We start from the raw sequence: 17290 nt of genomic DNA on the forward strand, positions 1-17290 counted from the left end.
TTAAGCATAAAATAACTTTACTGCCCTTTTGTACCGATATTCTTGAATAATTTGTGCAAAAATATAGCTTCACACAATGCAGACTGAATGTTCAACTTCTTAGGTGTATTAACGCAAAAAGGTAATACTGTCATTTCACACTTAAAACATCACTTATTAACACCATTAGTCAAAAATGTAATTGGAGGGGTACTGTTGTAAATACTGGATGACTTTCAGGATATACATGCAAAGAGAAATTTGCGGAGGGTAAATTTACAATAATTGCATGGGAATGTATGCAGAATTTCATTATTTGTACATCTCTTGTTTGATTTGATATCTCTTAAATTCTTAAAAAGAGATTATGAGCTTTCATGTTCTCTCTTTTCCCTTTCTAGAAGATTTGATATGTATATATTAAAAAATGCTTTAAACCTCCAACTAGGAAAAATAAATGATGATTGGACATGTCCACACAGGATACCACTAATGAACTAGACTCATGGAAATCCATAATGTGGTAAAAGAGCAAGAAATTATAAAACAAAAAAATAATGATAAGAAATATATGTACAAAGTTCTTATTAGCTAACAAGAATCAAACGCACCATCTTATTTGTTTATATTTGATTATATAATTGCTATAAAGAAATAGTTCATTCTTTATTAACAATAAAATTAAATATGGTAGTCATTATTTTTTCTTTCACCAAATCTAACTCATTATCATGTCTCAAATTCCAACTTTCCTGCTGCACTCATGCAACAAAACATAAAAAGGTCTGACATGGTCATCAGCTGCAGATGATTCTCCAAAAGTTAGAATGATAGAAGATTTCACTTACTAGGTAAGATGCCAAATTTTCTGAATTCTAAGCAAGATAAATTCATGAAGAATGTAGTGTACTATTGAACTAAGCAAAGTAAGAATTGGGGCTTAAGTCAGGCATATTTTTCAAATTGAGAAAAATATTTTATGCTTCGAGAAGACAAAAATTATTCCATACAAAAGCCCTACTCTAGAAGAGTGGTGCGTTTTGGCTAAGAGAAAGGCCAGAGTGCGAAAATGTGGATGCAGCATTGCAAGCCCAATAACCAAGTTGCAGCTTTCCAATAAAGAAGAGAGCACCCTATAATCAAAAGGTTGTAAAAGTTGTTGAAAATTTTGTTATTGCCATTGATGTGGATTTCGGTCAAAATTGGTCCTCAAAGTATTTTTGATATTCTAAGTCAAAGTCGGTTCCCAATGATCACAGGAGTTCAGCTAGACCTAAAGACTGGACTTTGAACTTCCTAAAAGACTTGGACTAATGACTTTAGGTAAAATTTAAGTTTGTTTAGAAATTTGTTTACTTCATAAAATAAAGATGGTTGGATCTTACTGGCTATTGTTTTGGGAATGGTTAGATTTTGCTGTAGGAGTTATTCATTTCTTTGGTGAGTAAGATCTCTTTGTTTTGCTACTCGACATTTTCACGACTCTATATTATTAGGGACATGTACTATTATTTGTTGACGTCTCTGCTTTATTTAGTATCGGACCACTTTTGATATTTGGGTTGAGAATTATCTTCTTCTATAAGATTAAATATAGAATGGTAAAAAGATTTTGAAAACACGTGATTCTTGTTGCCAACCCTGGTTGCGAGGGCTCCATCATATTACAGTTAAGGCAAGATAACTTACAACTAATTCTGCCCTCCACTGACTTATTGATATTATCCTGGATGCCACATCTTCATCAACAGTCCCCAGAACATTCTGCTCCAGGCTTTGAAGACAGCGATCAACTCGATATGCTTCCATGTATCGATAACGCTAACAAAGAAATGGAACACGTTACAAGATCATGAATTATTCAAATGGAATTAAGAAAAAGCCAGTTATGATAGCATTCAAATTTCCCTTCTCTTAATAAATCAACTCTTTGAAATGTACTAAAGAATATTAATGAATCAACTAAAAGTTTTGGATAGCATGATTAGAAAAGCCTTAGGCATAATTAAGACATCCAATAGAAAGAATTTCTTAAGAGTAATGCATTCTTAAAGTACAAGCTTGCTGAGACTATAATGCCTGTCAAAACTCAAGACAAATAGATGCCAATGCCATTGCATGAGCCAACTTAGCACTACTTAATGTGTTACATACTTAAAGAAACCTGAACTGCAAGGATATCTTTGCAACTGTTATACATGCTACATGGGTTTTTGAGTCAAAGTGGTCATTTTGTTATCTTATTATGTTGACTAAGCCAAGATATAGGAATGTTTATCTGAGCAGATCAAGATTTATCCAGGGCTCTTTAGTTCCCTATAACTGCCTCACCTCCAACTCCAATTCCTTGTCCTTGTATTCATTTCACCTCATGAAATGAATTGATGGGGCCTTCCTCTCTCAAAAAAAAAAAAAGAAAGAAAAAAAAAAAAGCAATTCTAGCAACTCAAGTCATATTTTCTGCTTCTGAAGTTACAACCAACTTGAATGAATACCTACTCACACAAAATGGTCATGGGTCAGGTTGCAAAATATACTTGGAGCCAGCTGTAACTTGTATGATAACATTCTCTCCATGTGGTATTACTTATGTATTCTAGATGATGACTTTTGTGTCTTTTTTGTTATTTACTTTTTTCTACTTTTGTCTTAAGTTGTAGTAAACTGGCAAATGTTGACCCTTCCTGGTGCTTCTTTTAACTATAGGTTATTATACTACACTGGCGGAGGTCATATAAATAAGTTTGCAAACTATCAGATGCAGAGGAAGATACAATCAACTAACCTCAATATTGAATGGCTTTTGAAGGTATGGTAAACAACAAAAAGATATATATTATTCACGAATATTGATTAGGCAAAATGAAATCAAGAAATTAATCATAATAATAGAATAGAAGTCATATCTTAGTTTCTAAAGCATGGATGCTGGAGGTACATGGTGAAACATTTGAATATAAAAGTAAGACTTAAGATATTACCTGGACATAGAAGACCATAAGAAGATTACCATATATTGTCGAAGGATTTTGACAGGCATGATCAAAGAGACACTTGTGGAGATACCTCTCTTCATGAGAATTCCAAGGCAACTCAATCATTCGGTCTACCAGGTTCCTTCGAATACAGAGATAGCAAATTTCTGTTACCAAGATTTCAACCTGGTATATCCAACACTCAGGTTTCGAACTGCTGGAACATGCCAAATATGATTCATGCCTAGACTCCTCTTCCTTTGCTTTTAAGCAGTGTAACCTCTGATAGATAAAGGCTTCCGTAAGAAGACCACATTCAATTCTAACCCGAACAGCTGTTACTGCCTCGCCAAGCGAGACACATTGGGGGTCATCATGCTCAGAATTTGCATAAGTGCATAAGCCATCACGCCCAGTGCACCGTAAAACAGTCAATGCTACATCAGGACATTGACGTTCCAATAGAACTTGTGCTATCTTTGGGTGTGTTTCCGAGCCTGCAATTTCTGGGAGAAGATGGCTAGCTTCCTGTCAATGAACAAATTAAACATTTGCAGGTTTTCATGTACTTTAATCTGAAAATAGTCCATTATAATTATGAACAATAACTATATAAGTATTCTCTGTTCATGTCATGGGAGTACAGGAATACAAGTGTTCTCTCCATGTTGCAAGTCATATCCAGCTGAATAACAGAACTTTCGATAAAACACTGTCCATCACTCTGTATTTATGTGTAAAACCTAGGGAAGATATTATTGGGGTGTTTCGCTTTATCCATCCCAAGATTCGCTATCTCGGTACCGGACCCCATACCGGTGCCATACTAGCACAGTATCGGTACGATACGATATAAAAGTGTTTGGCATATTGAGTATCAATATGCCACCCATACCGGGTACCAATACCGAACCGGTACGGTACGCAATGTACCATCCGGTTCAGGCCGGTATGGCGTACCATGATCCATCCACTAATGAGATAACATAATATGGTCACAGTTGCCCATCCTGTTCTCATTCCAGATATGAAACATTTTTAACTAACGAGAAACAACATTTGATGACCGACAAAAAGGCTTAGATCTGACTTCTAAGCCACATTTAACTTTCAAGAGAGATGATGGGTTCGTAACAATCACACATAAGCATAAATCTTCAAGCTGTAGTGATGCAGCCCTAGGGTTAGGTCTGGACGAAAGAGGGTCTGGGGGCTTTTAGAAAGGATTACTAGGCTTTCTCAAACAGATTTCTGGATGCTGTGGAGGAATTTCAGTAACCCACATGACTCAACTGAAGTGCTGGAATCTCGCTAGTTTCGGGTTTCCTAGGATTCTGTAGCACAGTGGAAAGAAAAACAAGGGTTTAATTGCTGCTCTCAAATTCTAGCCATACCAAGTATATAAAATATGGCACAAAACAGAAGTCTATCAACACATCATGCCAAAGATAGCTCACTTGCAAAGCAAATAACAAAACAAAAGCATGCAAAAAGAAAATTGAATCAAGTGCTTGAATAAGTAAAACAGCAGGTATGAAGATTGATTACGGCAAAATTGTGAAATAAATCAGCAAGCAAGAAAAGAAGAAAAGACGAGACAAAAGGAGAAAAGAGCAGGGAAGAGAAGAGATAGAGGGAAGGGGCAAACCTGATGAAGTAGATGTCTTTTTTCATTTGAAATCACTAAAAGCTGCAGATAAAATCCTTTTGTATAAAGTGTCATTACCTAGTTATGTTTCCAAAAATCCAGGATCTTCGATGGGGCAAAATGGGGACAGACCTAACCTTTGGCACTATTTTACACAAAGTGGCTGCCCAAGGCTTGCTATTGCCTTGTCAAACCAAGCCTTTACCATTGCACCAAGCAATGGCCCCTAGATAAAAGCCCATTTATAAAACCCTAAAACATTTTCTTTTCCCATTTTCCTAATCTGGACAGACGTAACCTTTGGCACTATTTTACACAAAATAGCTGCCCAACACTCGAATATGTACCATTCCCCTTGTCGGCCCAAGCGGTTACTATTGCACTAAGCAATGGCCCCAGAAAAAACCCCACTTATAAAACCTAAAACATATTCTTTTCCCATTTTCCTAATTTATCATTAACATGCCTTGTTATTGCTCAACGCATTGTTTACACTTTAGTAAACATGAACAATAAAGCTATAATAGATTGTGTGGCAACTATAATATGGGCTGATGTAACATACAAACCAGCGTTCAAGAACCAATGACCCAAACAAAACTGTTTTGAGGTTTGGGTCATGGATCAGTGGTTCAACCACGGCAGAGTTCAACTAGATAACCCAGACCTCAATTATAGCCTTTTAGATCACCACTCCCATCCAAGTCCCAGCATTTCTTCCATAAAACATGCACTCCCTCCACTGTTTCCCAAGATGAGCCCTCCATGCCTCCTCTACACCACTGTAGGCCTAAGCTCTGCCAGCTTCTAGACTCGCCTCCATCGCCACTACAACCCCATCAACCCTGCCACTCAATTCCCCTCCATCAAAACCTTCAACCCCATGGCATCAACCCTATCTGGGACCACTTCCTTTACAGTACCACTCCTCAATCCGTGTTTGGCCTTAGCATGAACTCCCCTCTAGTCCCACTAACTCAACCCCCTCCAATCACACCTTCATCACCTCCATCACACCACCAAGCTCAATAGAAGATCAAGAAAAGGAAGAGCTATCACATCAGTAGATATGGTCGAATTTTTATGCTCATCACTTTCATGGCTTCAATTAGGAAGAAGATGAGGAAAAATAATAGGATTGTGGCTTAGGGTTATGTTTTTCTTTAAAATTTCTTGGATCAACTTGGCCTAGTAAATGAGCTGTTGACCTGCATGGTTCAAATGGTTGAACCATCAAGTCAAGAGATTTGAATGGTTTAATCAAAAATATGTTTAGATCCAACCCGACCAGCCACAGCTAGCATCTGACAGCTCCAACAGGCTGACATAGCCAGGTTTTGAAACATTAGTACTAACTTGAGATAAGTTCATCTAGCCATCTAGAGAACTATAAGAAGTTTTAATCTAAGCCATAGACTCAGTAGAATCCACTAAAACTAAAAATTAAGCAGAAATATAAGAGCAGTACAATAAATAAAAAACTAAAATAAGACTCAATGTCAATGACTCCCAGCCCCTTGGTTAATCATATGGTTAGTTTTGCATGTATATGAATGCAAGAAACAGATTAAAACATGTCGGCAAGGTGAAAAAGGAGATTTAAGGCTATTACAGAAAATTAATTACAGATTTATATTTTAAAATAGTTTATAAGAAGGAAGTAAGTATATTATTTGTTGAGGTCTTTTATAGCACATTTTTCTCATCCAAACTCTCATATTAGCTTTAGGATATAAGAAAGACGGCATTTTTACAAAATTATTAGGTTATTACATCATTGGCCTGTCTCTGCAGACAAGGTTCATCAAAACAGTATTGGAGGTTGTACCACCATCAATCCGAACATGCCGAATATAAGGAGATAGAGGGGGAGCAGGAGGGAGGGAGGGAGGGGGCTGAGGGAAATGCTTACCCTCAAAGCAAGAGAGAGAGAGAGAGAGAGAGAGAGAGAGAGAGAGAGAGAGAGTGGGAAGGAGAGGGAGACAGGCGGAGGAAGGGAGGAAGGGGGAGGGCCGAGGTAAACCCTGACCCTAACCCTCAGAGTGAGAGAGATAGAGAGAGAGAGGTGCTCTCGGGCCATTGCAAGCAATTTCCTGAATGGGGGTTGCGAGCAGTAGGGAGGGGGCACTCTCTCAAAATCACGATCAATGTGGGGGGACTCATCGCGAGCAGGCGGACAGGCAGGGAGGGGAGTTTAATAAACACAAACCTGGGGGGTTTAACTCCAACCCAGCCTCATCTCAAATTTACAGGCTGAACCATGCTAGTTCCCAGCTGGTCCAGTTCAATATGCCCCAAACCAGCCAATTCGGCGATCCTTGTCTACAAAGAATAAAAGTCCACTTTAAATGTACTACGGTGGGTCAAACTCATTGTTAGGAGAGCCCAACTCTCCATTAATCTCTCAAAGTTGCAACCAAAAATTTTGACAGATATCTAAGTGTTTGGCATGAAGGATTCATGACACATCTGAAAGACTCTTCATGTTGGATGTCCAAACAAAACTAGCCATAGTAGTTGCTAAACTAATAAATATACAGATTCACCATGCTTTGACAGAATCGATGTAACCTCTCTTTTCTAATTCTTGAGAATAAACATATAAGGTTACACCATAGGGCCTTAATTATATTCTTATGTTCAGCTAAAGTCCAAACCCCCCACCCCCTTCCCCCAGAAAACCGTATATGGTGCTGATCCTGCCTCTACTCCTAAAATCTTGGTAAAAGTTTGTTACCTCATTCCACTATCATATGATAAAACTAGCCCCTCCAAACCAATCACGTCCCTCACCTTAAACTGCCAGCCAATACATCAAAACCAGCCTTCCTAAAACCTCTCTTCTAGTCCTCCTAAAATTTCTCTTCTAAGTACATAACAAAAGAAAAGGAAAATAAATGTTCACCAGTACTGCACCCAAACCTATTGCCCCTTCTAAACACTCACTCTCATCAATTATAAATAAATATAGGTCTCCTAATTCATATGTCTTTCGGGTTTCCAATGCTTATTTGGTGACCAAGAAGATCCCTTGACAAGAAGAATAATGTTTTCATTTCTTCTTAATAGTTATCTTATAGGTAACATTCATTTATTCTGTTCAGTCATTTGTTTCAATTGAATATGCTATTTTTATGATCAGTTCATGAACATCCAGTTTCTTCTCCTAGCCTATGTACTTGCCGGAATTGAGAAGAATATCTGATTCAATTATGATCATAATATTACAAATAATGTTCTATATAGATTTAATTTTGCTTGAGATTAATGATTTGATCTGCTAAATGATAGACAAAGCCCTTTTTTTATATTTTATCATATTAAAATAAACAATAGTATGATCGTTAAAGTTGAACTTTTCTTTGTATAGATATGGTAAATTTTACTTCAAATCATCACAAAATTTAAATAATTATCATAACATCAACATTCTAAATATTTTTTTTATCAAAACTATGATTTTCAAAGATATATCAAACTAGCTGAAATCATCATGTTGTCAACATGGAATGAATACAAGAGAGGTGTTTAAATTATTATAGTAAGTAGTGGTAACATTATCTGAGATCCCAAAGGTAAAAGCCTACCTCCATTCCAGTCTCAAGCATGACTACAGTCTAAATGCAGCTTGAGAAGCAAGTGCTTAAGCATAAAACCAAATTGGTTTTTTGATTTTGTAGTTATATTTTTTTGATCTTTTTCCTATAAGCATTTCCTGTTAACTTCCGTACCAATCTGCACCAAGCAACAGCTACCATACCAACTGGACAAAAACATGGCACAGAGGCATGTTCTATCGTGTCATGCAAATCAATCTGTGCCGGTCCATATCAGTCACATACCGATGCTGGGCAGAATGACTCGGTGTCGGATGACAGGACATGGTATGTACCATGCCAACCATGACTAGCACATATACAGGCATATAATGCTTTAATCCTTGCCTAGAAGTTTAATTCCATGATATTTAGTGCACTTTTCTACGCAAATTGATTTTACAAATGGGCGCCACAATATTTCTCCAGTCATCCAGCATCTATTGGTCCCTAAAACCTAAATAACAAACAAGCGAGCCAATGTTAACCTAACGTCTCCCATGATTCCCCTAACAAAGAAAGAAAAATGGTTACATATAATGCAAGATATCCAAGAAATTTGTAAGAACAAATATATCCTATTAATTAATAACGCACCAGATTTTTTGAAAATTTATAAAAACATCATATATTCTTTCACGGGCATGCAAATCAAGATATGCATATATCATGATTTTGAAATTTATCTCTATACAGAAAATACAAGATCGAGGAACAGCAATTAAAAAAGAGCTACTCTATAATGGTTATGCTGGTTATGCAGGAAACATCTTCGCTGACTTTTCAAATATACTGCACATCATTACTGAACAGTTCACATTTCCAGCAGAAAGTCCTATTAAGCATAAATATGTATCAAGCTAGTATTATTTACCATTTCTTTATATACAAGTTTTTACTTAATAACCATAACCACAAGATATATTATGTAGTAACCAAAACATTACAATACCTAAAATATGATAAGAAATTGCATATTAGTTGACCTATGGTTCAAAAGTAAAATTTTAGTTTTGGAAATTTTTGTGGTTCTAACTCTAGTTTCAGTGGCTCCTGTTGAAAATTATACCAACTATAATTAGGTATAAAAACAAGAATTATAAAGAAAAAGTCAAGTATATAAAGTAGGCATCATTTAAGAGAAAACTATATTGTTTCCGACTATTGGATATATATAGATATAGTGGCTTTACACCGAAGCAAAGGTAAAAATAATTTCAAACACAATGTTTAAAAAAACTCATGTTCAGAGTTACTATTAGATGGAAAAGTAACATGTGACAACTTAGATGATGATGAGACTTGATATTTAAGATTAACAAACTTATGTCAAAAAATCCTTCAAAAAATTTTGGAATGTAATGTTGCAATGCTTCCAAAAAAGATTTCAGAAATTGACTACATTATACCAGTAGCTACTTCAGAGTGCCTAAGCAGTACGTGGCCGCTTAGGTGGAAGCCTATACATTCATATTTAAAAATAAAAAATTACAAATAAAAATTTATACTAATAATAGCAAATAATATTTAGAAAAAAGATATAAAAAGAATCAAAATAGCTAAGAAAATTGTAAAAGTGGAGAGTTGCATATCCAGGAGGTGCTTGGGCTTATGCAAGGCACTTGAGCATTTACCATATGGCTGTTTACATTCAAAAGTAGCCTAGACTCTGTGCAGGATGGTTGGAGAGCTGCATATGCATATGCAGTTGCATCAACTGCTTTTTAAAAATAATGCTCTCAAAACCCACAATATTTAAGTTTAATCTACATAATGTGTTTTCTTACGTATGAAAAATTATGAATCAACAAAAAAATGGCATACTAGTCCATATCTGAAATGAATTTAATCTAACAAGTTAGTTGCAGCCAAAACCCTAAACCAGTCCCAATCTTAAAATTTGCAAAATTATGGTTTCACTCTTTGTAGTTTCAGTCTTTGAGTTCCATAGGAATATTCCAAACAACGGTTAGACCAAAAGCATCTCCAAGTTTTGCAAGATTTGCTTCTTAACAATCTCATTTTGAAATTCAAAAAATTAGTATTACCAACTATTAAAAAGGATTTGATTGCATGATTTCTAGTGCTGCCAATTCAATTGATACAGCATAGCATGTATTGTACCAATGCCTCGCCAGCAAGTGGCATGAGTCCAATACCAACAGTCTGCAAGCACTCAGCATGTTCGAGTGCAGTATCTGCCAAGCATGCCAAGCACTAGTACAGCATGACATTGGCACTCAATACCTTGGAACTTACATTACATAATGTATTGATAACAATCAATACATGTCTAAGCCCAAAACATGTACTTATCACTATATAGCCGCAACCATTGTTCTTTGATATATGCAAATACTCCTAGCAATTCTTCTGAATCTTGCAACAGTATGTCCAGACATGTTGTGCGTGTTATGGCACAATATGATTGATATAAGCTCAAAGCTAAAAGCAATTGAAAATTAGAGTTTTACAACCAATAAGTTCAAGCAGAGATAAAAGCAACTTATATTTCTATATTTTTAAAGCTCCTATTAACTCCCCCCCCCCCCCCCCCCCCCCCCCCGCGCGCGCGGGCGCACGTAAATGAACATAGAGAGAATTTTTTATCACTTAATCCCTAGTTATAAAGGAAAATTTGGAACTAAGTATGATATACTTGCATACTAATTTTTCAGTTATGACATGGCAGTAAAAGATTCATAATCATACTATAACCACAAGAATTATGGCTTGTCCCAACTACTAGGGGTTGGCTGTATAAGTCCTCATTCGCCCAGCATTTCTATTTAGGGAAGCTTCATATTATTTCAAGATTTTCAATGTCCGTCCTACATCATTTAACAAAGATTAAAGTACCACTTCTTATTGCGATCCACTCAAATCTTAATTATTATACCCACACCATCTTAATAAATTGATTTCCAATTCTTAATTTGTACAAATCATAAGCTCCACTAGCATACTCTTTTCTTACTTAACCTTCCTAGTTTTAACACGTATCCACCTCAACATTTTTATCTTTGCTTAATCCAACTTTTCTGAGGACCTCTTTATTATTCGTTGTTCTAGACTACATTACCTAGACACTCCATTTTAAGGTTTCTAGAAGTTTCAACACTAATTAAGACATGGACATTGCAAGAGACTGACACAACATGGCATAGTTGGACACCATTTTGAAGTGCCCAGATAACATCAATAAAAAGTATCGTTACGAGTTTCATCATGTAGGCTCTACTTTGAGTGTTGGATACTTTAGTGAAGTTTATTATAGTCTTGAACCTTTGATTTAAATCCATCACCATTATATGAACAGTTTAAGTGAAGCACCATTATGTTTTTAGAATAAAGATATCATGGCTAATAATTAAATTAAATACACTAACACATCTTAAGTAACCTAATGAGTAAATAACTCGCAAAGTCATGATTATTCCATAAGGACCCTCTTGTCCCCTATCATAGCTCAAATGATCTTTGGATTTGCTTTATATCTGTAGCATGGCAACAGGTGCTTGCACTTTCCTTTACCTTCATCTCACATCCAACTACCATGCAACCTATTAGTGCTTCTCCAGACAAAAACCGTACTCCCACTTTTCAATTTTTTCTTTCTGCACGGATATCATAGCAATAGCTTTTACATAGATGCAAAGTATGTATGTGTGCATGTGTAATATATCCTATGTCTAGATTGTTGGAGATTGATTGTTGTGCTCAACATTTAAGGAGCTCAGACACTTGGCATCCATGTCAAGCATCCAAGTAACAGTTATTTTTAGCTATATAACAAAAAGGGCCAGTGGGCTTCTTTCAAATTGTTGGAGTATTTATCGATCAAATAATACCCAAAAGAACATTTCCCCTTCATCCAACTAACTGTTTTAAATATATCTTCACCTATTTGCCGATTATTCTGTATAATAGAATCCAAATAATGAAATGGACTAATCTGTGGCATCTCGTCCATCAATCTAGGCTAGATCTATGCCTATATTTTCACAATAATTATTCTCCATATACTCTGCTTTTGCTTTGCCAATATGTAAGCCCTTATCCTCTAAGGTTATCTTCCAAATCCAACTTAGCATTTCATTTATTTTTTTCTCAAATAAAATACATTATGGTACCTATTGAATATTAGCATTAAGTTCAAAATATAATTAGCAAAAAAGACATGGGAATACTACCAATCCTTCACTTAGGCCCCATAATCAAACTTTTGATGACTAAAATGTATATACAACATTATCTTCACGAATATCAAACCCAATAGACTCAAGCTCCTTCGGTTTCAATTAATCCATCTTTGGTTTGTTGGCATCCCTAGTTTGTGCATTGCAACATGTTAGAGAAAATAAACAAAGTCTATTGCTTATCTTGTCCTTCATCAGCTCTTCAACACACAATATCTTTAATATTTCCAAATGTATAGTTCATGTAACATCCTGCATGTTCCTAAGCCTAATTTTTTATTTTTATCTATTTTATAAGTACAGTTTCTATATATGTGTGCTTAATGTTGTGCCCAAGGTTCGCCGTACCGGTACCGAACCTCGTACCGGTGCCGCACTAGTATAGGTGTACCGAGTGTCGGTACGGTACGGTATGCGGTACGCCAAGCGTACCGACATTGGTGTACCGATACCGGTACCCATCGGTACGGGTACGGTATGCTCAGTACCGACCGGTATAGCGAACCTTGGTTGTGCCTATTAGAACTTTAAAAAAAACAAAAACAAAAACTAGTGATAATAAATTAGAGTTCAAGGGCTAAGAGAAACATTAGTGATAAGGATCCTTTGACCGTTGAGTGACAATAAATTTTAAACCATTTTGAATCTTTGGTGAAACCAATTCCATGTCAAAGTAGACATCAATAGCTTTGAAACGAGTATAATTTTGACCTATTTGAGACCTAAAACAAGGAAGATATGAGAATTTGAACTTAGCCTGCTGCATGGACCAGGTTTGATAGTCTTAGCAGGATTGTAACAAAATGGAAATGAACTATCAATTAGAATTTATGACATAGGACATCCTATGGGTTGAAAAAATTAAAGCTCATGGAGCTTTGAGAATTTAGGACTAAAATCTTAAATTTGATCAGATTATTGTTCATCTTGAAGTTTTGGACTAAGATGGAAGAAAAACAAAAGAAAAACAGAGGAAAAGTGCAATGAAATTGCAAAGAGAATAGATGGAAGAAGAATAAAGGAAATGAAAAGGACAAGATCTGGAGCATCTTCATGGTGGTCTCACACCCACAATGGAGTCTCACTTGAGAGAAGAATAGAAAATGAGAAAGAGATATGATTACCTGAACTTGTTCTGAAGGGCCTTGCACCAAACTTTGCATCATATGATGGAAGACTAGAAAGAAAGATAACCCAAACTTGCTCCAGATGGGCTCATGTTCGATTTCACAGCACATGAGGGAAAACTCAAATGGAAAGGAAAAATATTTCATTCATCAATATTACATCATCTAATTATATTACATCGCTAAAAAATGGCAGCCACTATTCATGGATTACCCAAAAGTGGCCTGTGACCATAATACTCTCCACTTATAACCTAACTACATGTCATTACTGCTTAATTATCATGTTTACCAAACAAAAAATAAATATCAGATACATAGCCATTACTTTATGTCACAGTAAGTGATTTAACGACTAAGCAAAAGAAAATAATAGAATATCATGTGGATCCAACTAATGACACAGATAAAAAAGATAACAGAACAAAGACAAATGACTAAATTAACAAATGAGGTCTCAATTAACTCAACCAAAGTGATGATTAACACTTGAAGCTCTTTATTCCTAAATCATCCACAAAATAGGTTGGGGACTACATCAATGTAGCTTTTGGGGACTACATCAATGTAGCTTCAAGATAGGTTGTAGTTAATGGAAAATATGTGATTAGGATGACACTATGACCGATCAGTCCATGTCATACTTGATGATAAGGCAACTAAAAGATAACCACTCAGAAACTAATGGACTTCAAACACTTGGGACTAGTTTGGTTCGTGGGAAGAGAAGAGGGGAAGTGTGGTCAATGGGAAGATGAAGAAATGCCACACATTTGGTTGGAGGTCTGATCTACTCTACATTTTTTATTGGTCTCAAACTCTCAATTATCTTGTATTACTGTATTACAATCATAGTCACGATCATCATGTATTCTTCCATTTTCTACAAATCGATGGAATATAATGTGTAACCTCTTACTCCAATGTCAATCTTAGTCCTGACCAAACCAAAAACTTTTCTAATGGGAAAGAGTTGGATACTTTCCAAGTCTTATTCTACCTAGGAAAATATATACACAAATTTAGATGCAAATTAATATAAAAATACCCATTAAACAAAAAAGAACTCAAGAAGCAAAGAATGAAGCATGCAGTCGCCAAGCATTGTCCTTACAAATGAATTCACCCCCTCTAGTGCACATGATTCCAATAATCCTCTCCATGGACATATGAACTATGACACTGATACTTCCAAAATGTAGCCATGTGCATGTCTGATATGTATCAGAATTAGATACACCCTAGATAAGAACTGATATGTACTAGATATTTCTTGTAAATATCCATCTTTTTTTATTCAAAAAAAAGAAATGGTAGCGGACAAGGTAAGGATGCATTTTGGGTATAATTTGCACAAACCCTGGAAACTCTTGGGATTTACGAGGTTATGTATTAAATCAAGTTTGGCGAGCAACAACTAGGTCCACAATGATTAGAAGTGCAAAAGACACCTATGTGTACCCTAAAAGGGAGAGAATAGCCTATTACAAAAAGAAGCAAGGAAACCTATAACTACAAAGTTTCTATGAAGTATATACTATATGATATAGTTACATATGCCAAAAAAAAGGAGTGTATCGTATTCGTACCATACTTCTATCCTATTTTTCTTTATTTGTAATAAAATGTCCATGTATCATGTCATATTTGTTTCCTGCAGCCATATCCATGATTGGGAGAAAAAAACTCAAGTTTGCATTTGCTCCTCTAAGGTACACTTAAACGAATATCTGCAATAAGGTTCACAATACTAGTTTCGATACCCATATTGGTACCATTCTAGCACAATGTTAGTATGGGTCGGTTCATGGTACCAACATTCAATATGTCCTCTATCCAAGTATTGGTTTGCTATCGGCATGGTACTGTATGCCTGATACTAGTTGGTACAGTCCAATACAATGAACCATGGTGCAGTAAAACCAGCCTCATTCTAGCCACCAATAAGCAGGGTAAGAGGCAAGATAAAAGGTAACCTAGCCCAAAAGGAACTCAAAAGTAGAGAAGTACATAAATGAAAAGGTAACCAGGGAAAACTAATCACACGGGAATGCCAACTACGATGGAATGATCTATATAATACCTAGATAGGATTTTTAAATGGACAGTCATTAAAGTAAACTTGAAGTAGGCCAACAAGTCAAACTAAAATCCCATCTCCAAAAAATAATAAAGAATAAAATGAAATGGAAAATAAAGTAAAAGATAAGAAGGTTATTTCCCTTAACAGGTTATACATCAGTGGAAAGGCAACAGCTAATAGGCAAAAATATATGTATATGTTTATGTAAGTATTTATATATGTATGGATGTATGTTTATCCACAAGGCACAGGTTTCTAAGGTAAAGTTGAAGAAATAACATCTCAATATTTGCAGAAATCAAGGTCGGAGGAACCAGTACAGGGCATCCTACCGCTTCTCCGGCGGCACGAGTCGGTACGGCAGTGTCAAGCTTGTACCGACAGAGGGCACTGTACCGTGGGAGAGAAAGAGAGAGAGAGAGAGTAGGGGGAGGGAGGGAGGCTGGCAGAGGCTGGCGGATGCCAACCCCCCGCGGCCTCCGCCGGCATCCCGACCTCTCTCTCTCTCCCCCACTCGCTCTCTCTTTCCTTCTTCTCCGGCTCCAGCAATAGGTCTCATTTCTGTTGCCGAAATCGTACCGGGGAGCCACCGTTACGACTTGGAACGGCCGGAACTATCCGATTCGAGACGGTTCCGCCCACCTTGGCAGAAATGTTTCTTGTTTCATAAAACTTATGTGTTTTAAAAGATTAATAATTGTTTAGTAATAAAATATTGATGTTATGATGTATGTATGACATAAAAACAACTATGCTACCGAACCATTAAATCAACTTCTAAAAATGCAAGTTCTGACAAGAATAATTAACATATATCAACAACAACACAAACCAGTTCATGTCCATAGATCAAACTAACAAAATAAGGTTAAAAAAACAATGTACAAGTACCTGCAGTGCTGGAAAGGTATGATCATCCAGAAGATAAAAAACAAAAGACTCAAGCTGTGACTGTCTGGTCATACCAAAAGATGAAGCAAAATCATCAACTAGATATTTCCATTCAACATCAGGTAGAGTCCAATGTCTATCAAACAAATAGTATAAGAACTGCAAACAAGTTAAGGAAAAAAGAGGGAAGCACATAGGCACCAATACAAGTATCACAGCTGCATAGCAAATAACGAAGGTCAAGGATACAATTGCATGTTTGCAGACCACCATATCAGAAGTTCCATGTAAAAACAGTACATCAGTAGCAACTCGCAAATTTTTAAATGGATAACATTCATTTTTGTTGTCCTCATCTATCTTGGAATGGAAAAGCAGCAGGGAATTTTCATCCTGCAACAAAGTAATATCCACTTCTTCTTTGCTTCTCTCCATATAACTCTGTTCAATCCCAAGATTTGATAATGCTTGCTCAATGAAAAGTGTGAAAGCACTTGACCTCGCAGAATCTGTCAAATTACTTGAGAACTCAGGCCATGACCGATTAACTGCAGCTGACTTTCTTTCTTGGACATGCATACTCCATAAGGCAGAATTAGAGAAACGTGACTGTACATTCTCAAGAAATTGATGCCTTGTACACCAAATCATGACCTCCAAGTGCTGAAGAACCAAAAGATAATATCAAAATACATTACAAGATTTTATATAGAGCAATAGTGTAAAACTAGTTATACATTTGCTCCAACACTAAATATCTGTGAACAATTTCAACAATAAAAAATAATCAAT

General features: G+C 36.2%; 1 protein-coding gene across 2 annotated transcripts in view; it reads right to left on the minus strand.

Annotated features, from left to right (window-relative positions):
- The window catches only part of LOC103708293 (E3 ubiquitin-protein ligase HOS1), a 41896-nt gene that overhangs the window by 9187 nt on the left and 15419 nt on the right, over nucleotides 1-17290 (minus strand). For both annotated transcript variants that reach the window (XM_026805098.2, XM_008793138.4), the window contains 4 exons: nucleotides 16748-17161; nucleotides 16499-16657; nucleotides 2961-3482; nucleotides 1669-1800 (listed from right to left, as the gene is read on the minus strand). In XM_026805098.2, coding sequence (XP_026660899.1) covers nucleotides 1669-1800; nucleotides 2961-3482; nucleotides 16499-16657; nucleotides 16748-17161 — 1227 coding nt within the window. The remainder of the gene's footprint in view (nucleotides 1-1668; nucleotides 1801-2960; nucleotides 3483-16498; nucleotides 16658-16747; nucleotides 17162-17290) is intronic.

This window comes from Phoenix dactylifera, chromosome 16 (assembly GCF_009389715.1).
Source record: "Phoenix dactylifera cultivar Barhee BC4 chromosome 16, palm_55x_up_171113_PBpolish2nd_filt_p, whole genome shotgun sequence".
Classification (NCBI taxonomy): Eukaryota; Viridiplantae; Streptophyta; class Magnoliopsida; order Arecales; family Arecaceae; genus Phoenix; species Phoenix dactylifera.